Source organism: Eubalaena glacialis, chromosome 15, assembly GCF_028564815.1.
Source record: "Eubalaena glacialis isolate mEubGla1 chromosome 15, mEubGla1.1.hap2.+ XY, whole genome shotgun sequence".
NCBI lineage: Eukaryota > Metazoa > Chordata > Mammalia > Artiodactyla > Balaenidae > Eubalaena > Eubalaena glacialis.
The window spans coordinates 26962686-26987562 of record NC_083730.1 but is presented as its reverse complement, the minus strand read 5'-3'; the positions used below and the strand labels follow the sequence as shown (position 1 = coordinate 26987562).

At 35.7% G+C, this 24877-nt stretch overlaps 1 protein-coding gene across 2 annotated transcripts in view; it reads right to left on the bottom strand.

Annotated features, from left to right (window-relative positions):
* The window catches only part of SMAD2 (SMAD family member 2), a 95852-nt gene that overhangs the window by 35110 nt on the left and 35865 nt on the right, over positions 1 to 24877 (bottom strand). The window contains exons 4-5 of one of the 2 annotated variants that reach the window (XM_061170345.1): positions 1720 to 1809; positions 474 to 667 (exon numbers count right to left, since the gene is read on the bottom strand). In XM_061170345.1, coding sequence (XP_061026328.1) covers positions 474 to 667; positions 1720 to 1809 — 284 coding nt within the window. The remainder of the gene's footprint in view (positions 1 to 473; positions 668 to 1719; positions 1810 to 24877) is intronic. The other variant, XM_061170346.1, reaches the window with a different exon arrangement.

Sequence of the window (24877 nt, the reverse complement as noted above, 5' to 3'; positions counted from 1 at the left end):
CTTTTAGAAAGTTTCAAGTATACAGCTAAGTAAATTGAAAGTCCTGCTATGAGTTTTACCGAACTGCTTAGATGCAAATGATGTCATTAAAGTACATCAAAAAAACAAAGAGCAAAATTACTGAAAACAGGTAGTGCAGCAGACAAGTAATAAGACATATCACTCAGTTCTAAGCAGACTGTGTATCTGTGGGATTAGAATTTCCTAGATACGTACTTTCATGTGAAATGCTTGCTATTCCAAGAAACTAAGATATCTCTCCCTCTAAGATATATTTTCCCATAACATGTGTTAAAAAACTTTAAAGTATTTTTAATTACTGCCAAAAAATATACTGAATTTAAGGTAACTTATTCGAGTTTTATACCAAAATTTCCCTGGGTCAATTAGGTATAAGAGTACCTAATACACTTAAGTTGAACTTAAGTTCAAGCATTTAATTAAAACAAGGGGAAAAAATCTACTTTTCCTACCTGGTGTCTCAACTCTCTGGTAGTGGTAAGGGTTTACACATACTTCATCCTTTTTAAGATTAAAAGCATATTCGCAGTTTTCAATTGCCTTGAGTTCATGATGACTGTGAAGATCAGGCCAGCGCCATAATCGGCAATATATTACATGCGGCAGTCCTTTCCGATGAGATACCTGAAGACGACCATCAAGAGACCTATTGGGAAGCAAGGGAAAAGAAAGGTGGGAACTTTAAAAAAAATAAATGTACTCAATTGGGATAAATTAGTACAATAAGAGCATAAAGAAAGGAATGACAGACGTTTAGTTAGTTTTAGTGAGTACAAGGAAGAAAAATGTGTTATCTAATGGATCTCATATAAAAGTAAGCAGCAACACTAGGGTATGTTTCTTATAAATTTGCTACATAAATGACTCAAATGTCAATGAACGGGTAACCGCTTAGGGAAAAAGTGATTTTTTAAAAAAAGTATCATATAGCTATACTTGAAAAACTTCTGTCAACAACTTCCATCTTTAGTGAATCAAACTCTTATTTAGGGAGGCTTTTAAGGGCATTATTTCTGTAGGTGACAGAATTATCAAAAAAAAGAACTAGTGTGAAGAATGATAAATACCAACAATGATGTAAAAGTAACTTACTAAAACTAATGTAACTCATTACCCAGTTGTGACTGTTTTGAGTACTGAGGTATATTTCTATACAGCTCACACATAAATGCAGATGGTGATGAATATGATGAGATGAAATGGACCAATACCAATATGCTCAAAAAAGAGAATAAGGTGATAAAAAAAAAAAGAAAAACATAAAAACGAGTTAGCCTGGCATTAATTGTGATATAAGGGGTTCAGTAAATAAGTATGTACTTATTAGTATACAGATGAGATTTAGATGATAGCAAGAAATTTAGCAAAAACTGGTTATGTATCTACTTAAAAATTAGGCCAACAACAGATTATAATCTAACCTCACACTAAAACGAGAATATAGTTATCAAAGTTTCTATTCTTTAGGGGATGCAATAATTTAAAAAAGATTCAAAACTAGAATTTCATTGATAAAACATCAGCTGAAACATTTAATATATTTTTAATACTGGCAAGCAGTTATTTTAAATGCCATGCCTTATTTTACATTAAGGAAACATCCAAGGCAAAATTATACTAAGCAACCCACTATAGGTCTTCCAAAACACCCTCCCTCCCACAAGATCTCTAGGATTCGACAGAGGGCAGAATATTCACCTGGTTTGTTCAGAGAAGCTGTAAAGGCCTGTTGTATCCCACTGATCTATCGTATTTGGTGTACTCAGTCCCCAAATTTCAGAGCAAGTGCTGTGCATAAATTGAAAAACAAAAAATTGATGTGAACATGGAAGCATGGTTATTCAAATTACCATGATGTAAAACATGGAAAATGTACAGAATACTTCCTTCACCCAGAAAATATACATTGCTTCACTTTTTCACAGGCATTTAGTGCTGGTTTCTATATTTTCTATATGAAGGAAGCCAATAAAATGGAACATGTGACTCCAGATAAGTTATGATTATGTTTTTAAAATGTGAACACCAATGCTCTCTAGCTTAATGAAATCATACCTATGCCTTTTCCAATTTCTTCTACTCACAACAAAGGATCCTATGCCATTAGCCTTACTAACAGTGCTTCATTTTATAACCCAGTTTTTTAAAAAAACTTATCTAAAAATGGATGTCAACTAGTATTTTTAATATAGGTAAAATTCCAATTGAAATAGACATATACCCACAGTTAAGATTTCCAGGTTATTTGTTTGAGATACATATATATTCAGTTTTACTGAAAATTATTATTGCTCTCTTATTACTGTAAAGGACAAGGAAATGGATTTTGAAGTCATTCTAGCGCAGCATACTACCTTAAAAGTTTTAAGAAATTGCTATGAGGACTAAAAATACGTGAAAGGACAAAATTCATAAAAGAGAGTATGAATATGACAAAGTTGCTATATCTAGTTTTTCTCATTAATACACCTGAAAGGCATACACCAGAAAGACCTCAAAATTTTTCTTCCACATTTCTTTCCAGAACAAGGGCAGCCCAGAGATAAGTCTGCCTATTTTCCCTGCCACCACTTCATCTGTGGGAGAAGAGAAGAAAACGAGAAAAGAACAGGAGCTTAAAAACCGTCTGGAATGGAACTAATGACAGCCAAAGGGGTCTCAGTTGTAAGTCATACTTTTAAAATTAGAGTCAAAAGATAATTTCTGAAACTCTATTCCATTTCTTACATATTACAAAATCATCAAAATTTAAAGGAAGAAAAAGAAATATTTCAAAACAACTTCTGAAAATCAAATTAAACAACTGGTTAAATTCCAGATGTATACTTTGCTAATGAGCTAACTCAATCAGCATTTCAAAGGGCACTGGTGAAAAGTGCTGTCTTCCTGTGGCTGGACAACACATCAAGTGGGCTGCCGGGCTTCAGGGTTTCAGGGCTTCAGGGCTTCAGGGCTTCACCGCTACAGGGCCTTTTGCACAGTCACTGGGCTGCAGAAACATTTCACGCCATACTTTGGAGGCTACAGTAAGTATAATACTGGATGGTTTTTAAAAATACATTTTCAGACACTTTCCAGCAGCTTTCTGAGACATTTTACAGATTCTCTTGGTTTTTAGGCTTCTAACTTCTACTTCTCAGACTACAAAAGTCAGAAAAAACCAAACTGGAGGATAATTCAGACCTTTCCTTTTTTCCCAAAGGTGTACTGACTAAACAACCATGACATAAATGGTTCTTTAATTCGGATATTTATCAAATATCTACTGGAAACATACAGCACCATGTAGTTTAAAACACAATAAAATCAACTAAATTCTAGAGTCTCATGAATCTGTATTTAAACCTCAGAAGGAACAGTATGCATCTTATTCTTCTCTCTTTGAAAATAATTTGAGGAAAATGATTGATAAAAGAGAAGATAATGAGGCTATTCTGCTCTTATGAGACTAAAATGAACATTTCACTCAAGTAACTCTGGAACTGACATGAGAACCAGAATGTAATAGGGCATGAAGAGCTTAAGTTGTGCTTTATTCAAGCCTTGAAATATATCAGAGAACAATACGCAGTAGTTGTTAAAAACATGCAATCAATTTAGAGGCAGAAAGACCTAAATCCCAACTCTAACTCGGCCACTTTCCCATTGCCATCACAGGGTATATTTAAGCCTCAGTTCTATTGATCGTTATAATCTCTCTCTCACAAATTGGAAGATTTAAAAATAATAAATTTGCTTCTATCAAGTAAAATTTTTCCTTGTTTATATAAGAAAATTTTTTTAAAGAATCAATTTATAACAAAATATACAAAGCACCTAGAATAAATGTAATTATAAATGTGTCAAAACTACACCAAGAAACATTTTAATTATTACTAAAGAACACAAAAATCAACTGAGCAAAGAGAAAAACATACATCTTCCTAGACAGGAAGATAACATAATAGCGATATCAGTTCTGCCAAATTTATATATTTGATGCACTCAATAAAAATTTTAAAAAATTGTTTAAGGGGCTTCCCTGGTGGCGCAGTGGTTGAGAATCTGCCTGCTAATGCAGGGGACATGGGTTCGAGCCCTGGTCTGGGAAGATCCCACATGCCGCGGAGCAACTAGACCCGTGAGCCACGACTACTGAGCATGCGCGTCTGGAGCCTGTGCTCCGCAACAAGAGAGACCACTACAGTGAGAGGCCCGCGTACCGCGATGAAGAGTGGCCCCCACTTGCCGCAACTAGAGAAAGCCCTCACACAGAAACGAAGACCCAACACAGCCAAAAATAAATAAATAAAAATAAATTTAAAAAAAAATTGTTTAAGACCCTGATAAAACTGCCTGAAATATAATGTATCAAAATAAACAAGAATGACCAGGAAAACTCTGACAAAGAAGAAACTGGCCCTACCAGATCCTGAAACACATTATAAATCCCCAGTAATAGAAATAGTATGCAATTAACAAAAGAATACACAAACAAAACATAATAGAGGTTCTGCCAGTAGAGTAGCCTCAATTAGGCAAATCTTCCTTTGGATAAAAATGAGAGCCTCTGAACAAAATATAATAAAATTAACTATTTGAAAATATAATAAAATCAACTATTTGATAACAGTGGAGAGAGACCAAAAACAGATACAAATTGAAGGGAAGTCAGCCTTTGTAAGGGGGGAACTGCACTGGATGAGAGCTGCATTTGTGTGGCTCTATATCCAAAGGCACCCCACAGTGTAAGCTACCCAGGGCAACTAGACCTTAAGCAGAAAACAGCAGTTTTAAGGACCTGCAGAATCAGAGGGTGGATTTGGGGCTGCCGGAAAGGCTGGAAAGAGAAGAGGGAAATCCCATAATGAAGGAAGCCACGAAGGGAAAAAAAAAATCTGAATAGGAGTATGAACTCTGCCCAGACCCTTAAACTATGCATGTGGGAGAGACTGTGGAGGCCTGCTGAAAACCAGTGTTTGAAAGTCTGAAAGGACTAAGCTGAGATTTCAGCTGTTCCTTTTCTAAGAGGCGGTTTGGACTCTGAGGTCACCCAAAACTATCTGTTAGAACAAAAATCAACATTCTTCAGAGAAAGATAAGAGAATTTAGCCTCTAAAATATTTTGTCCCAAATATCCAGTATAAAAATCACAAAATACTAAACATGTGAAGAAATAAGAAAATGTTACCCCCAGTAAAAACAGACCCCCAAGATGAATTAACAGACAAGAATTTTAAAGTAACTATTATGAATATGTTCGTGGACTTAATGAACAGATGGGAATCTCAGCTGAGTAATGGAAACTATAAAAACAAATTAAATGAAAACTCTAGAACTGAAAATTACAAAATCAGAAACTAAAAATTAACCTGATGGTTGGAGAAGACAGAAGAGTTGGTGAATTTGAAGATGCATCAATAGAAATTATCTAATCAGAACTGAAATAAAAGACTGAATAACAAAATAAACAGTCTCAGTAACATGTGCAGTCCCAGAAAGAGAGGAAGCAAGAACAAATAAGAAAAAAATTTTGAAATAATAATGGCTGAAAAATCTTCAACTTCAGTGAAAAACTAAACTTAAACTTCCAAGAAACTCAGTGAATACCAAGCAGTTTAAATACAAAACAAACAACCAAAAACATATTGGGCATATCACTGTCAAACTCCTAAAAACAAAAGATGAAAAGAAAATCTTTAAGCTGGTGAGAAGCATAAAAACTCTTGGCACAAAGGACTCCATCCAAACCCCTGCAGTTAGAGACGTGACCAAACTCTAACATGGTTTCTAGCAACCTAAAGCCTCGTCCCTGGTGTGACCCAGACCCTTCTGAGTTCCTGCCTGGAAAAGCTCAAGGCTGCCAAAAGAATTTACCATTTGCTCCAGCCAATACTGGTCCACAGGCCCCTGACCTCCTTTTCCTAGCGCATCTATTTAAAAAGCTTACCATTGTAAATCCTTCCTGTCTCTTTGAAATGTATACATGACTCCTACAACTCAGGAGTGGAGGACCTGAAAACCATTCCTTTGAAATGTAACCAATCACCAGGAAAAAATGGGGTCTCCATCTTCCAGTCTGCCCTCTGAGGGAAGGCAGAAGTCTAACTTCCGGTAACTGCCATTTAGCAGACACAGATGGCCTAAATCACACGGACACTGACCAAACCTCGTACCCACTTTTTGGGTAATTTTTCACTTCCCTGACTCTGTTTCAGACCCCACTCATCACCCCCTTGCTACTCCCTCATTCTCCCAGTCACCTCTGTGCAAACTGGAATTGGGCTCAGATCTTACCCCTACTGGAATGGTTACTGAATAAAATCTGTTTTTACCACTTTTAACCAACAATGTGCAGTTTTGTTTAACTTTGACAGCAGCCAAACCAGAGCAATTTATACATGTAAAGGCATAAAGACGTGAATAACAATTTCTCATCAGAAACAATGGAAGCCAGAAGATAATGGAACAGCAGCTTTAAAGAGCTGCAAGGAAAAAACAAACAAAAAAAACCCCTCAACCTAAAATCTATAATCAACAAAAATATCCTTCATAAAAGAAGTCAAAACAAAAATGTGTTCAGATAAACAAAAACTGAGAGACTTCTAGCGGACTTTGCACAAAGAAATGCCTAAAGGAAAATTCTTCAGGATAAAGAGAAATGACAACAGATGGAAACTCTAAATCAGGGGGAAATTTTTTTTAAAAACTAGAAAGTATAGGTATGTAAGTAAATATAAAAGACAATATTCTGTTCGTCTCTTAATTTCTACAAAAAGGAGATGACCAACTACGGAAAAAAACTGTAACTCTAAAAGCATATAGTGTAATTTATGACAATGGCAGCAGAAGCAACAAGAGGTGTTTAAAAACCACTACATTATTGCAAAGCTAAAGATGCATATTGTCGCTGTGAAAGCAACTCCCCCCCACACACACAAAGGGCAAAAGAGATGTAACTAAAGAGCATACAGAAAACTAAAATGAAATACTAAAAAATAAGCCCAAAGGAAAGAAAGGAGAAAAGAACAAAAAACAGATAACCGAAAACACAGTAAAGAGTAAAACAAAGAGTAAGTCCAACCCATCAATGATAACGTTATACATAAATACACCACATACTCCAATAAGCCGGAGACCTGTTGATGCAAAATGTCTACAAAAAAAGATGTACTTTAAATATAATATATGGATGGGCTGAAAATACAAGAGCGGAAATACATAGTTCATACAAGCAATAAGTTTAATAAAGCATAGTACCAGAAATAATAAGACTTCAAGTCTAAGAATATTACCAAAGTAAAAAGAGACATTAAGAGGGACAATTCATCAGAAGACATTAACAATCCTGTAAGCATTTAAAAATACAGTTTCAAAATACATGAAGCAAAAATTGACAGATCTAAAGGAAGAAATGAACAGATCAGCCATCAGAGTAATCTCAGTAACTCTTTGGACAGTCACACTACCCAAAAAAAAAAAAATCTATGTATCATAGAAGAGCTGCACAATACTATCAACCACCTTCTAACTGACATTTATAGAATCCTCTTCAAGTGCACATGGAATATTTAAAAAAGAGAGCAAAACAGTGCCTGACAATCAGCTGGTGGGTGGGTGGGTGGGTGCCTGGTTCTTTAGAAGAGGCTAGAAAACTGCCTAAATTTTTCTAGAAATGCTAATTTCTTCCCAGAAATGGCTTTCAAATTACATCACTCAAAACACCAGACCAAACTTAGGACAATTTTCTCTTCCCTTCTAGTCTTTGTGTATGGGGACATGTAGTTCAAGACCTCCCAAGGGAACTCTATCAGTTTTCATCATTATGTATTTAAAAAATAATGGCATGTAATGAGAAGTCATCCATGGATCCTATGGTATAGTCAGTGTTTTTTGAACAAAGTCAAAGGACAAGATAGGATCTAGCACAATAACAGTGTCTCAAAAAATACTTGATAAATGAGTGAACTTTATGGGGAATTTCTTTATATAAAACAGATAAAAGTAGAAAGGTTCTATGCTTACTGTAGGCATTAAACAGAAGCACAGAATAAGAGTGAGACAAGAGTACTACTTCCTTTGCCTTCCCTTTAGGCCTGAGGCACCTCTATTTAACACTGGGATCCAAGAGAAACTGATCAATAATTATCTGGAGTCAACAGGCAATGATCTAAGATCAATGAACTATTTCAGAGAAATGGTTTGCATTATTAGGTATCAACTGAACGTCAAATGAATGAATAATCTACAGAGATCTAAACTGAGTTTACTTCTGAGTTACATATTGTGATGTCCTTGGTTAAAAAAAATACGAGAGAGACCACATGCTGAGGCCAGTTAATTTTAAAACTCTGAAATCCTATAGATTATGTTCTTTGGCCATAAGTGAATTAAATTAAAAATCAATGATTGAAAGATACTTAGAAAAGTCCCAAATATCTGGAAATTAACAACATACATCTAAGTAACCCATGGGTTAAAGAAGAAATGACAAAACAAAGTAGAAAATACTTTATATGATAAGGACTCCACAATATAAAAAATTGGGGAAAGGGTGCTAAAGGAGAATTTATTGCTTAAATGTTTATATTAGAAAGAAGAAATATTTTAAATTAATGACTTAATTTTAGTCAACAATGATATAGTTCTAATTAACACTGTACTGGAGGTCGTAGCCAGTGGCGAGAAAAAGAAAGAATATTAGAAAGGGAAGAAATAAAACTGCTTTTTTACAGCCAAACTCAAAGAAATACAGAGTAGAATGGTGGTTGCCAGGGGTATGGGGGAAGTGGGGAGATGTAGGTCAAAAGATGAACTAAAAGTTCTGGGGATCTAACGTACAACATGGTGACTATAATTAACAATACAGGCATACCTCATTTTATTGTGCTTCACAGATACTGTGTATTTGGTTTTTTTTTTTTTTTTTTACAAATTGAAGATTTGCCCTGAGTCGAGCAAAATCTAGTGGTGCCATTTTTCCAACAGAATTTGATCACTTCATGCCTCTATGTCACATTTTGGTAATTCTCACAATATTTCAAACTTTTTCATTATTATTATATTTTTTATGGTGATCTGTGATCTTTGATATTACTATTGCAATTGTTTGGGGGAACCATGAATCACACCCATCTAAGATGCTGTATGTGTTCTGACTGCTCCACCTACCAGCCATCTCTGCCCCCACCACCTCCCTATCCCGAAACAAAACAATATTGAAATTAGGCTAATTAATAACCCTATAATGGCCTCTAAGTGTTCTAGTGAAAGGAAGATTCGTACATTTCTCACTTTAAATCAAAAGTTAGAAATGATTAAGCTTAATGAAGAATGTTATGTTGAAATCCCAGATAGGCCGAAAGCTAGGCTACTTGCACCAAATAGTAAGCCAAATTGTGGATGCAAAAGAAAAGTTCTTGAAGGAAACTAAAAGTGCTACTCTTGTGAACACAAAAATGATTAAAAAAAAAAAAGCAAAAACAGCCTTACTGCTGATACGAATCACCAGCCACAACACTCCCTTAAGCCAAAGCCTAATCCAAAACAAGGCCCTTTCTTCAACTCTGTGAAGGCTAAAGGAGGTGAGAAAATAGCAGAAGAAAAGTTTGAAGCTAGCAGAGGTTCGTTCATGAGGTTTAAGGAAAGAGATGAGTCATCTCTGTAACATCAAAGTGCAAGGTGAAGGTGCTGCTGTAAAAGGGACACCAAGATATCTAGAAGATCTAGCTAAGGTAACTAATGAATGTGGCTACACTAAACAACAGACTTTCAATGTAGACAAAACAGCCTTATATGGGAAAAAGATGCCATCTAGGACTTCAAGGCTAGAGAGAAGTCAATGCCTGGCTTCAAAGCTTTAAAGGATAGGCTGACTCTCCTAATGACTCTCTCATTAGGGACTAATGCAGTTGGTGACTTTAAGTTAAAGCCAATGCTCATTTACCATTCTAGGGTCCTAGGGTCCTTAAGAATTATGCTAAATCAACTCTGCCTGTGCTCTATAAATGGAACAACAAAGCCTGGATGACAAAGCCTAGATTACAACATAGTTTACTGAATAACTTAAGCCCACTGTTGAGACCTACTGTTCAGAAAAAAGATTCCTTTCAAATTTTTACTGCTCACTGACAATGCACCTGGTCACCCAAGAGCAATGATGGAGAGGTACAACGATATTAATGTTGTTTTCATGCCTGCTAACACAACATCCATTCTGCAGCCCATGGATCAAAGGGTAATTTTGACTTTCAAGTCTCATCATTTGCGAAATACATTTCGTAAGGCTGTAGCTGCCATAGACAGTGATTCCTCTGATGATCTAAGCAAAGTCCATTGAAAACCTTCTGGAAAGAATTCACCATTCTAGCTGCCATTAAGAACATTCACAGGAGTTTGGAAGAATTTGATTCCAACCCTCGTGGATGACTTTGAGGGGTTCAAGACTCCAGTGGAGGAAGTAACTGCAGATGTGGTGGAAACAGCCAGAAGTGAAGCCTGAAGACGTGACTGAATTGTTGCCATCTCATAAGACTTTCACAGATAAGGATTTGCTTCTGATGGATGAGCAAAAAAGTGGTTTCCTGAGATGGAATCTACTCCTGGTGAAGATACAGTGAAGGTTGTTGAAATGACAACAAAGGATTTAGAATATGACATAAACTTAGTTGATAAAGCAGCATCAGGGTTTGAGAGGACTGACTCCAATTTTGAAAGAAGTTCTACTGTGTGTGAAATGCTATTAAATAGCATTGCATGCTACAGAGAAATTGTTCGTGAAAAGAAGAGTCAATCGATGTGGCAAACTGCAGTGTTGTCCTATTTTAAGAAATTGCCACAGCTGCTCCAAGCTTCAGGACCACCACTCTGATCAGTCAGAAGCCATGAACATCGAGGCAAGACTCTCCATCAGCAAAAAGACTACCATTCACTAAAGGCTCAGATGATGGCTAGCATTTTTTTTTAGCAATAAAGTATTTTTAAATTAAGGTACGTACACTGTTTTTACTTTTTAAGATATAATGCTATTGCACACTTAACAGACTACGGCATAGCATAAACGTAACTTTTTGTATAGACTGGAAAGCTAAAAAATTCTAGTGATTCACTTTATTGAGATATTTGTCCTATTGTGAGGTCTGGAACAAGCCCACAATATCTCCAAGGTATGGCTGTACTGTAACATATATATGAAAGTTAAGAAAGTAGATCTTAAAAGTTACCACCACACACACACAAAAAGGTAATTATGTGAGGGGATGGACGTGTTAACTAACTTAATTGTGGTAATCATTCTGCAATATATATGTGTATCAAATCATCATATTGTATACCTTAAACTTGTATTTTTCATAGGTCAATAATCTCAATAAAGCAGGAATAAAAACCCTTTTTCTGAACAATGACATAATTGTTTACATAGAAAGTCTCTGAAGCAACTTCTAGAACTCATTAGTGAATTTAGCTATGTTGTAGGATTTAATGGCAACTTATAAAAATCCATTATATTTCTATTACAGCAATAAACTATTTGAAAATTAAAAATTTAAATTCCATTTACAATGGTGTCAAAAACATAAAATGCTTAGACAAAAGGTTTAATGCAAGATGTGTAAGACCTGTTTACTAACAACTAAAAATCTTGCTGAAAGATATTAAATAAACCTAAGTATATAAAGGAATACAATATATTAGATTAAATGACTTAAGATATCCATTTTCCCTAATTCCCCAATAATATTTGCTCTATTTTTTTCAAATCCATTGCAATCATGATTTCAGCAAGATATTTTTATAGCAACTGACAAGCTGATCTAATACGTATATGGAAATGCAAAAGATCTTGAAAAGCAAAACATCTGGAAAAAGAACACACAACATGGATGAATCTCAGAAATATTTAGTTGACCAAGAGAAGCTGAACATGAAAGACTACATACTGAATGATTCCATTTACATAAAGTTCTAGAAGGGGCAAAACAAATTGGAAGTGAAAAAAATTGCAACAGTGGTTGACTCTAGGGGGAAAGAGGATGAAAGAACTTTCTGGGTGATTGAAATGTTCTGTATCTTGATACACTGTATATGCATTTGCCAGATCTAATCCTACTAAGCATTATGATTTGTGTACTTTACCATGTGAAAATTTTACCTAAAAATACAAACAAGGAAAAAGAAGAACTTCAGACAATGAAATAATAATCAAAATGGAAAGTAGCAACAAAAAAAAATTCATGTTTATTTAGTATACAATAAAGTTCCCTAAGAATTGATAAGGAAAGATCTCTAAAATATAAATTAAGTGAAAAAAAGTGTACAATATTTTAGTAAGCTACTCTGTGTAAAAAAGGACAATTAAAACTATCTTTAAGTATTTGCACATGCATATGGGAAAGATACACACACACACACCATGAACAGGAGTTACTTGAGGTGGGGAGAGGGAGGGAAGGGTAAATTTTTCGATGTTTGTTTGTTCTGTTTTTATGTATGCATGTACACATAAAATATATACAGATTTTTAAACCACGTGAATGTATTGCCTTTTACCAAATTAAACAAATCAAACAAAAGAATACTGCCACAGAATAAAATGTAAGTCAAGTCGTCTTGACATTTCTATTAAAAGATATGCTTCTAACCTTAGATAACTGAGAAGTACAGATTGTTATTTCCTATTCTGCGTCATTTCAGCTCACTTTGGGCATTACTAAAGGAGATAATAAAATGCCAGACTGAGCCCTGTTTATTCGCTTCTAGCAAAATGTCCTCTCTATATAACATCGGCCTTTGGTACCCATTTTCTTCCACATGCGTTTATGTCAACGGCCCCTTCCTAGCCACCTTTTGACTTAACTACTAATTCTTTTTTAGGTATGCCTAGCAAACCAGGTCAATTTTTAAGACCTAGTAGTCTAGGGGATTTAAATCAGGTGGTTTTAATCATGCCCTCTTCCTTAAAGATTCTTACTAACCAAAGTTTTTATTTATGGGGAAAATAATCCCCATAAGACCTTGAGCTGCCAAAGGTCTTTGTATACCTACTACCTAGCAAGCAAGGTATCTGGTGACTAAATTAATATTTTTATAGCATAAAAACTGGACCACAAAGTTCCTAGGCACACTAAATCATAATACTTTAAATAACAGTGGGGAAAATGATCTCTCAGGTTTTCAGTTTGTTCACAAGGAGTGGCAAGTTACAACTGCAAGTATGTACAGTTCCTAAAAGATATTAAAAGAAACGAACACAGGAAAAATGTTAGAGAAATAGCACTGATTGTAACAACTATTTTATAAAAGTCTTTTGCACATTCCTTATTTCAATAAATCTAAAATGCAACATTATCTTGTGTTAAACTTAAAAGGAAAAACTTCCAAATTTATTTATATGATGCATCTCAAAGTGAAAAAATGTGCATCTTAAAACCAATGAAATATGTAATAGCAATTACCTTCATAAGTTAGCTACTACATGTCAGGTACTATGTAAGACTTTAAATATATTATGGACCTTATAATCACCTGCAAGCTGTGCATTATCATCTCACTTTAAATTTGAGGAAACCGAGCCTCAGAGGGATAGTAAAACAATCTCACCAAGGTCAGATTCCTAACAAGTGGCAGGGCCAGGATTCCAGCCCACTCTTGTCCAACAATGCTTTCCACTCCACCAAGAGCTTTCTGAGCTTTTACTTTCTCACCACCTACATCAGCATTTCTGTGACTAAAACCTGGGGATCCCTGGGCACCTCAAATATAGTACTTGTGTCAAGGGTCTGTTTGGTTCCTACAATAACTTTTTAAGTTACATTTTTATTCTGAGTAAATAGTAACTTTACATAAATCTTCTAAACACATATTCTGGATAACCTGGTAAGCACTAGTCTTGTTCTGCTGCATCATCTTGGTGTCTGGGTTTGGATCTGGGTTTGACAATCACCTCAGCACCAAAGGTAAGTAGAGAGATTGACTTAACATGTAAATGATGAGATCACTCCAAAAAGGCCAAATGATATCAGGATGTGCTAAATAAATTATGTTTCATAGTAGTCTTAGAGAAAAGAGGTAGAGAATTTAGCAACACAGGGCACATGGTAGTATGCTGGCCTCAAAAGAACCTTAGTCATTCAGCAGCACAATCACAATGGAAACAGAAAATCAATATTAACAAATCATTAACTTGATGTTAGAATTTTCTTGGTTATAGATCTCAGTATAAATCAACCTTTTGATAAGCATAAGTTTACACTAAATTATGTTTCTAAACATTTAAACAGGGCTTCCCTGGTGGCGCAGTGGTTAAGAATCCGCCTGCCAATGCAGGGGACACGGGTTCAAGCCCTGGTCCAGGAAGATCCCACATGCTGTGGAGCAACTAAGCCCGTGAGCCACAACTAATGAGCCTGCGCTTTAGAGCCCGCGAGCCACAACTACTGAGCCTGCGTGCCACAACTACTGAAGCCCGTGTGCCTACTGCAACAAGAGAAGCCACCGCAGTGAGAAGCCCACGCAACGCAACTAAGAGTAGCCCCCGCTCGCCGCAACTAGAGAAAGCCCGTGAGCAGCAACGAAGACCCAATGCAACCAAAAATAAATAAATAAATAAATAAATAAATAAATTTATAAGCATTTAAACAACATTGAGAAGTCCACAAGAAATGTCTATACATTACTAGAACGTGAAACATATCAACCTGCACAACACCAAGCTGTTGACAAGTAGTAAGGAAGAGAAGGATGGGTCTGAAAACATTAAACTCATAAAAATACCTGCTAGGTGAAATCCACATATCCTAAAGAAAGTATTACACTTTATTAATTACAAAATTAACTACAGTGATAGCACTATCCCATACACATTAGCTCAACATCTCCTAAATTTGACTATCTGACTTCAGGACAGTCTAAAAACTCTTTAGTTTTAAAAAATACCATGCTAATTGGTTAAAAACAAAAATTGGTCTCAGATAAATTCTACCTGCCTGATCAAAATTTGATATTGTTCACCAATGCAATTAACATAGAATATTATAAATTTATGTTGAAATAAGATGTAATAGACCATAAGTCATCTACGATGCTGTCCCTGCATCAATTCACAGACAGATGAGCAAGCATGTCCATGCTAGAATATCATGCAAAGTCCTGCAATCCTTTGTATGGAACACAATTTCTTAAAGGCAGATTATCAACTGTGAAACTTTCTTGCTTACATAGACTGAATTTTAAAAATCTGGGAAAAAGAGGCTGGAACAGCTATTAAAATCATCAGGACACTAAACTGCCAAAAAAAAAAACACTCTATGGCATATAGTATATTAATTGACCACTGGACTAACCAGATGACTTTGTAGTAAACCTGGAAGAAATCCTTATAGAATTGCCCTAATAATCACTTTTACAATAATTATCAGCAAAACCAAAACATTAAAGCTTTTTTTCATCTAAGAATAAACCTTTGAAAAAAGTTAAAATTTAAAATCTAGTGTACAATTTACCAACCATATATATGTATAGGTATTTTATACACACATCTACATTAACATTTTGAACTTTGGTTCAAACAGACGTTGTTTGTTAATTAATATACTTTTTGAATTAAGGACGTATATTCATTTGTATACTTGTTATCAGGAGATAGAAAAGTAATGTGAACTAAGCTCAAGAAAGTAACACTGACTTTGAAGGCTCATACCACAGAAGCATATAAACCATTAAACAAGTTGTACTGTCCCTATAGTATTTGCACAATTTACTGCAGCAGTTAAACCACCAGTGTCAAAAGTAATAAGCCTCACTATGTTTTACTAATTCATTATTTTTCACGAACTTCTTGTCTAAAGAGTATATTTCTTCTACAAATCAAAAGGAGTAGGATCTAGACTGTCACTGGGGAAACCCATATAAGCAATGCTGAACACTTAGTAAAATGAAAGGGTTCAACAAAAGAAACTTCACTTGAGGCTCCAGCTCGATTACTGATGTACTCATGAAATACGGACTTCTACGGAATAATCTGTAACCACCCATTCAAAAAAAAATTTTTTTTTTAAGCATTCCTGTTTTTATTTATTTTTTTTAAATGTATTTATTTATTTATTTTTGGCTGCTTTGGGTCTTCGTTGCTGCGCGCGGGCTTCCTCTAGTTGCGGCGAGCGGGGACTACTCTTTGTTGCGGTGCGCAGGCTTCTCACTGCGGTGGCTTCTCGTGTTGCCGAGCACGGGCTCCAGGCGCGTGGGCCTCAGCAGTTGTGGCACACGGGCTCAGTAGTTGTGGCCCACAGGCCCAGCTGCTCCGCGGCATGTGGGATCCTCCCGGGCCAGGGATCGAACCCGTATCCCCTGCATTGGCAGGCGGATTCTTAACCACTGCGCCACCAGGAAAGCCCCACCCATTCAAAATTATTTCTACTTATAACAGATCAGTCCTTCCATTTTGTATATGACTAGCAAGACTAAAAGTTTATATCACCTCAGGAATCAAGAGCTGATAGCTGTAATAAAAAAATAAAGTCTCTGTAAGTATACGTACTACGTGTGTCTGTATACTTCACTTCATCACCATTATACAGCTGAGGGATGGGCAATGGAAAAAAAGAAAATGCCTACCTCCAGATAGTTTTTAACCTTCACTCCATCACCAAGAAAGGAGCTTTAGGTACAACCTTGTTCTTAACGAATTAGCAAAGGATACAAGTGAACAATTAAGAAATTTTCATTGGCTACAGAAAACGTAAGCAAATTGCCAACATTTATTTTAAGCATCTGCTATGTACCTGGCACTATTCAAAGTGCTTCATAAGTATTACCTAATTTACACTCATATCAACCCTACAAAGTGAATTAACATGACCATTATTTTCATATAAAGAAATAAATATGGGCAGCTAAATAACTCAAAAGGTCACAAAGCTATTGAGGTAACGGCCAGGATTTACATCCACTTCTGGCTGGCTTAAAAGCCTAAATTTTTCAAGGTATACTTCTGCAGAATGATGGTTTAAAATCTGTAGTTTCAAACTTTTATAGGAACATGTATTAACTATGTTTTCTTATTTTCTGTATCCTTGATACTCTGGCATTTGGAGCCTTGATCCTGGAGAGACTACCCCTCCCAGGTCTAGAGATGGCAAGGGACTCTCTTGAGAACTCACCTTTGAACACAAACCAACCGATCCAGAGCTCACACCCCTAGCTATTTAATCAAACTCTGACACACACCAAGCCAATATTCTTCCTGCCCTAAATCACCCTAGGGCTAGGTACTGGACAACTAGGAACCACCCCTACAGTCCAGAGACTGGCCAAAATTACTGAAACTATCTAATCCTAAACTTAACTCAGCATATCTACCCAGCACTGTCATTCCTTCCCTGGAAAACTCCAATAAAGGCTCTGAGCCATGCTGTCCTTGCCCCAATATCTATTTATCAATCCATCTTATTTTTTGATGCATTCAAAATTAAGTCGTAGATACTTCAAATCTAGACCTTAAAGAATGCATATATTGTTAACTAGAGCTCACTGCTCACTCTTTTTTTGAGGTAACATTTACATAGTGTCAAACAAATCTTAATGGTACCATTTTGCTAGTTTTATCAAATACATAAATTGGGTAACCCTCCGTCCTGCCAAGAATTCCCTCCTACCCCTTTCTCAGTTAATCCCTGTAATCCCCTCCCCCACCCCCAAAGGCAATCACTGATGTGGTTTTTTTTCCCATGATAGGACATTCTGGTGGTTGTGCAGTGGTATTTCACTGCTTCACAATTTGCATTTTCCTGATGACTAACAATACTGCACACTTTCCATTTGCTCAGTGGCCCTTTCTATATCTTCTTTCGTGATGGAAATGGGCAATCTTTTGCCCATTTTTAAAATCAGGCTATTCCTCTTCTCATTACTGAGTTACAGAAATTCTTTATAAAGTGTGGATACAATCCTCTTGTCAGAAATATATTTTGCAAATATTTTCTTCCACTCCATGACTTGTTTATTCATTTCTTAATGGTTTTTGATGAAATACTTTTTAATATTGATGAAGTCTAACTTAACAACTTCCTCTTATTGCTTTCCATATCCTTTAAAAACCCTTTGCCTACCTCCAAGTCACAAACGTCTTCTCCTATACAAGCTTGATAGTTTTAACTTTTAGATGAGAACTATGATCCATTTGGAATTAATTTTTTTGAATGGTTTAAGGTGGGGCCAAGGTTCATTCTTCCAGATGGAGAATCCAGTTCTCCCAGTATTATTTATTGAAGACTTTCCTGTCCCTACTGGATTGCTTTGGCAAATCTGTCAAAAATCAAACAACCATATAAGTATCTATTTTAAGGTACTCTATTTTATCCCATTTATCTATTTGTTTGTTTTTATGCCAGAAACACAATGTATGATTACTGTGGCTTCACAGAAAGTCTTGAAGTCAGATAATTTAAGTCTTCTAACTTTGTTGATCTTTTTCAAGATTGCTTTGGACATTCTAGGTCCTAAATTTTAGGATAAGTTTGTATATTCTATGAAAAACATATATATTTTTAGGGTTTGATGGAGATTGATTTGATTCAGATTAAACTGGGAGAGAACTAACTTACTACTACTGAGTGCTCCAATTCACAAACATGGTATGTCTGTCAATTTATTGTATGGTAGTTCCAACATGAAGGTTGTCTCAGGGTTGGTCTCCATTGGTCTCCTCCTGAGAAAGGGTCACATTTTCTTTGCTCTTCATGCGTTGAGTAACTTAAAGTCTGTATGCTGGACACTGTGAACATTACATGATGGAGATGCTAGATTCTGTTATATTCCTCTAAGTGTTAACTGTTCTTGTTTTGGCAGGCAATTAACTTGTTCGCACTCAAACTCTGTCTTTGAACAATTCCAATTAGTTTTTCACCAGCCTAGTGATTTCAGCAAAGTTTTTAAGGAAAATCTGGGGCTCCCCTTCTGTGGCTCTCTCCATGCCAGAATTCTCCTCTCACTCTTCAGCAACTGTGGTTGTCCTAAACTCTGATCTCTGGTTCTTCAGGACAGAAAAGGCGGGTTTCATATTGAAATTGTAGCTACCCTGCACATTCTGCATGGATAAAAGCTATAACAACAGAAAATTCACCTCATGTCACTTGTTTCTTCCAAGGGTCAAATCTCCTTCAAAATGTCTATTTTGTTTGTTCATTCTCTAGTGCCTTATTTTTTTTCTTTTTATTTTGTGCAGAGTTTATAATTGTTATCTGAGGGAGTCTAAGTCTGATAAAAGCATATCTGGCTATATGAGAAGAATTCTCTCCCCATTTGTTTACTCTTCTTTAATTTTTCTCATTAAGGTTTTGAAATTTCAGTGTACAGCTCTTATGTCTTTAAAAAAATGTATTCCTAGGTATTTTAATTTTATTGGTGCTATTCATAGAATTCTTAATATTACTTCCATTTGTCTGCTGTTAATATTTATGAATATTTATGAAAATACAACTGATCTTGTAAAATGAAGCCTTGCTAAATTTACTTGTTTGCTTTAGTGACTGTTTTTGTAGATTCCTTAAGGTTTCTTACATAATCATATCATCTACAAAAAGCAAGAGTTTTGACCCATTCTTTCAGATCTTTATGCCTCTTATATTTCATTTTCCTGCCTCACTGCACTGGCTAGGTCCTCTAGTAAAATAATGAATTGAAGAAGACACAAGAATGGACATCCTTGCTTGTCCTACTTCTGATCTTAGGGAAAACATATTGTAAGTACATTCTTTTTTTTTTTTTTTAAATGGTTTAGCCACTCTGTGAAACAGCTTGACAGTCTCTTTTAACTTTATTTATTTATTTATTTTTGGCTGTGTTGGGTCTTCGTTTCTGTGCGAGGGCTTTCTCCAGTTGCAGCGAGCAGGGGCCACTCTTCATCGCGGAGCACGGGCCTCTTACCGTCGCGGCCTCTCCTGTTCCGGAGCACAGGCTCCAGACGCGCAGGCTCAGTAGCTGTGGCTCACAGGCTTAGTTGCTCCGCGGCATGTGGGATCTTCCCGGACCAGGGCTCGAACCCGTGTTCCCTGCATTGGCAGGCAGATTCTTAACCACTGCGCCACCAGGGAAGCCCGAGTAAGTATATTCTTAAGCCGTCAGTTTTTCTTAAATGTCCTTTATCACACTGAGGAAACGTCTTTACATTTCTCATTAGCTGGGAGTGTTTGTCATGAATGGATGAATTTTTGTTAAATGCTTCTGACCAAGTAAAGTGATCAAGATTGTTTCTCTCCTTTGTTAGTGCTATGCATTACACTGATTAATTTTTGAATATTATAAACTAACCTTGCATTGTTGAGCTAAATCTCACTCGATCATGATGTGCTCTTTGTATATTGCTGGAGTATATGTTTTGTTAACAATTTTTTAAACCTATGTTCATGACAAGTATTAATCTCTAAATATTCTCCTTTTGGTGCCATCTTTGTCAGGTTTTGCTATCAGGGTTATATTGACCTCATAAAATAACTCTGTTTTTCTGAGTTTCTATGAGAATGATGTTATTTCTTGCTCAAATGCTTGAATTTACCAGTAAAACCAACTGGACCTGGAGTTTTTTTTTGTGGGAAAGATTTTGATTATGAATTCAAGTTTTTAAATTGATTATAGGGCTATCCAAATCTTCCACTTCCTCTTGCACCAGCCAGGGTAACATGTTTTTAAAGAAATTTGACTATTACAAATTATTGACATAATGTTGTTTAAAATATATCCATAGTATGCTTCTAATGCCTGTAGGATCTAGCATGATAGTATCTCTTTCATTTCATACATAGCTAATTTATGGTTATGGGCACTCTCTTTTTTTTCTCCATCAGCATTATAGGAGTTTATTCAATTTTATTGACCTTTCTAAATAATCAGCTTTTGGATTTATCATCTCTGTTGCCTCTTTTCTAATCATTGATTTTCTGCTCTTATTATTTCTTCCTTCTACTTACTTTCCATTTTCTTTGACCTTTTTTCCTAGTTCCCTAGGTGACGTCTTAGATAACTTTTCTTTTCTAGTATAATTATTTAAAGCTATAAATTTCCCTTTAAGCACTGTTTTAGCTGCATCCCACTTATTTGATATGGTATAACTTGATTATCATTCAGTTGGATATATATTCTAATTCTGCTCATGGTTCTCTTCTAAATGACCCACGGGTCAAAGAATTATGATAATTTCCATTTTTAATATGTCTTGCTGGTATTAATTTCTAATTTTGTTCTACTGTTGGCAGAGAACATACTCTGTTGATTTCAATCCTTTAAAATTTATTGAGACTTGTGCCCTGCAAATAGTCTTTCCTGGTGATGTTACCAAGAGCACTTGAAAATAATGTTATTATACTGATTTTAGATTTAGATCTTCTATGCCTTTACTTACTTTTTTGGTCTAATTGAACTCTCCAACTATTACCACAAATTTGTCATTTTGACCCATTAATTCTATCCAGTTTTACTCATGTATTCTGAAGTTTTTTTTATTAAGTAGATACACATTTATGGTTATGGCTCCTCAGAGATATCATTTTATAATCTTCTGACCCTCTCGCTTCTGCAAAAGGTCACCTGTCCTTCACATCATCATTCCCCGGTATGTAACATGTCATTGCTCACTGGCTGCTTTCAAGACGTTCTCTTTCATGAATTTGACTATGATGCACCTAGGTGTGGTTTACTTTTCATTTATCCTTATTGAGTTTAATGAGGAATCTGACTCCATTCTTGATATATGACTGTTAAGAGTTTCAAGTCCCATCATGTCCTCATCCCCTCTGCCTCAAATCTGAGCAAGCTGATAAGGAAGCCCTTGGGGCTGGTGAGAATTTTAAACCAGGCAAGTTTGGGCACACACAGGAGTGCAGGAATTATCACCCCAGCCCCACGTCTCCTGTCACTCCTTTCTCAAGTAATTTTTGGACCACTTTGGGAGCCTGCCCTGCTTTCCCCAGAAAGCCTCATCATATGAGCAATAATCTTTTTCATGCCCTTTCAGTATATGTTTGGCTTCATCAGTCTCACATCAAAATCAAACTTGGGGAGGGATCCACCCCACGTATAGTTCACACTGATTAAGCACATACTATATATCAAGTATAGCACTAAGTCCGTACACATATTGAATTACTTAATCTTCCAACAACCCACAACTTAGGCAGTTACCCCATGTGACAAATGAGATAATGGAAGCACAGAGATCAAGTGACATGTCTAAGGTCATACAGCTAGCAAGTGGCGGGGAGAGAGGCTGCATTCTTAATTACCAACACTATTCTGTCTCATATAGTTTACTAAAAATAAAAACATAGCAAGACAAAATTAAAACAATAACTTTGGTATAGAATCTCTGATAAGTAAAGCATTATAGAATGTGCTTAATTATAAAAACTAGAGATTTCACTGTAAGAGTTATAATTTCTCAGGAAAAAAACCTCTTTGGACAAGGAAATTAGTAGAGCCACTCCCAAATTAAAATAGGGGGAGACAATAAAATTTCCATGGAGTCCAATAAGATAAAACTGATACTCTTCTTCTTTGGTTTGGAACAGCTCTTTCTAGAAGCAGAAGAAAGGACCAAGTGATGATTGGAAAAAATTTTTACCTTTCCCTTTAAAGTTATGTTGAAAACACTACTTTGAGATCTTGCTAGATGTTTCTACTGCCTTAGAAAAATAACAAAATATCTCCCACACAAATAAAATAGTCCCTATCATTGAAAAGATTTAAATATCAGTTCTAAAAACAGTTGCTCAAAATATTTCAAGTCCTTCCAAAAAAACAGAAACTTTTACTTAAGAAGAAAAAAAAAAAAAGCTAACACCAAAATAGGCTCAGGAACATTTATTTTAATAATATAGCTGATGGATTTTCTAAATTTATTTTAATATATATTCTCTGTTTTTAACAATTAAATAGTATCCTAAAAGACAAAAGAAATCCTAAGAGAAAATATAAGTACATGGTCATTCCAATCTCTTAAATTAAATGCATAAAACATAAAACAAGGATTGCACTACAGAATAGAGTTCTGTAAAAACTCAACTTATTAATCACACATTTTTATGATGTTGTAGTTGGTTGTAAAGAAAGGTTTTTTTTTTTAACATCTTTATTGGATGTTAAATTGCTTTATTGGATGTAAAGCCTCTAATTGCTTTACAATGGTGTGTTAGTTTCTGCTTTATAAAGGAAAGGTTTTTTAATCTGACAATTTTAATATTAGCATCCTACAAAATAAAAATTAACTCACATTTGTATAGCACTTTGAAGTTGACAATGTGCTTTCACATGAAGAAGTTAAAATGTTTTATAAAGTTAATGCAAATTATATAAGCCATCACATAATAACTACGGGGAAAAATTATTTTAAGTTACTTAAATTCCTTTTCATTATAAATTTTTGTTCAGTATCTGACTCTGAACTTTTACAGCATCCTTAACACAAATATAGCCTCCCTTTAACCTCCTCTCCCCCACTGGCCTAGCAAACATGGAGTAAACCAAGTTAGTGAAAAACTATATCCTCTTCTTACATAAGTTAAAAAGCGATAAAGATAAGCAAAGTTCATAAAAGAAAAAAGTCTGGGATGCAGGAGTTAATCAAAACTTATATACTTTAGTTCTAATTTAAGCACTATTCATGATCATAGTTTCGTAAGAGTCTCAAGACAACCATTTCACAGTGCTTCCCATAATAACCCAAAAGCAAAGCTAAAGTAATGTTGGATTTTGAGAACAGAGATTAAACAAACAGTTCAAGGGAAAAAAATGTGATGGTAATAGAAGAAGACTCTAGTTGTAATAAAATTGTCTCTTTGGAAATAAAGCATCATTGGATAATTTAACAGGTACATGGTCAGATAGTTTCTGTTTAGAAAAAAAGTTCTGTTAAAATGCTACATACTTCATGCAGATGTAACAGTCCTCCATTCTCCCCATATAGTCTACCTGTCCCCAGCACCACTAAATTTGGATTCCCAAGTTTTCAAAAGGAGAATATAGACAGCTTATTTAAAAAGTTGGATTTGTTGAGTCTTCCCATATCATTACCCTCAAGCAAGCTCCTGTCAAACTGTTTTCCTCCTTTCTGCGTTAAATTTCAAAAAGATCCCATGGCTGTTCTAGTCACACCCAAATAGATTATATATATACATATATATATATATATAACACAATAAACCTCTTGGCAGAAATTAAAATTTTACTACCCTGATCTAAATCAAAACTTTATTCTCTCATTCAATTTTGCTAATTTCACCTCTTCCGGGACTCTGTTACTTTTAAAGGCCCTGTAGGTTCTGGAACATCAAGAAGAGGGGGTTTTAGGGGAAGAGGGAACAGCCTTATAAGGTCAGAAGCCCAAATGCAGCCTCCTCCCTGTAGTTAGTTCCTGTTGCAGGAATTTCTCTGGCTGTTTGGCTTGGGTCACTCTGACTTTCCAAGTTGAGCCTCTTGATCTTTTCAAGACAAGGCAACTTCAACTACCTTAGTAAACTCCACCTGGCCCATGGGAAAATTCTCGCACCTTTGATGCACTGCACTCTGAACGTGCAGACCACTCCAACAGTGCCCTTCCTTCATTCTACTGATGCGGGAGCAGCTCCAGCTGCTCTCTCACTTTTTAGCCTTTTTCAGGTGACAGTCAGGTACCAGTCTATTTATCTCCCAAACCTCATGTCAAACTGAGAAGCTCCCTGAAGCCGCTCAATTTGGATGAAGAAAGGGGAAATGCCACAGAATACCCTCCTCTCTCCCAAGTTTTCACATGGGATCCCTTCCACAAACTCTTGTATTTTATTTACATGGCTCAGAGGTCAGTGATGGGTTAACTGTAGCAATACTTGTCTCAGCTAATCCTTTCTGCAAGTCC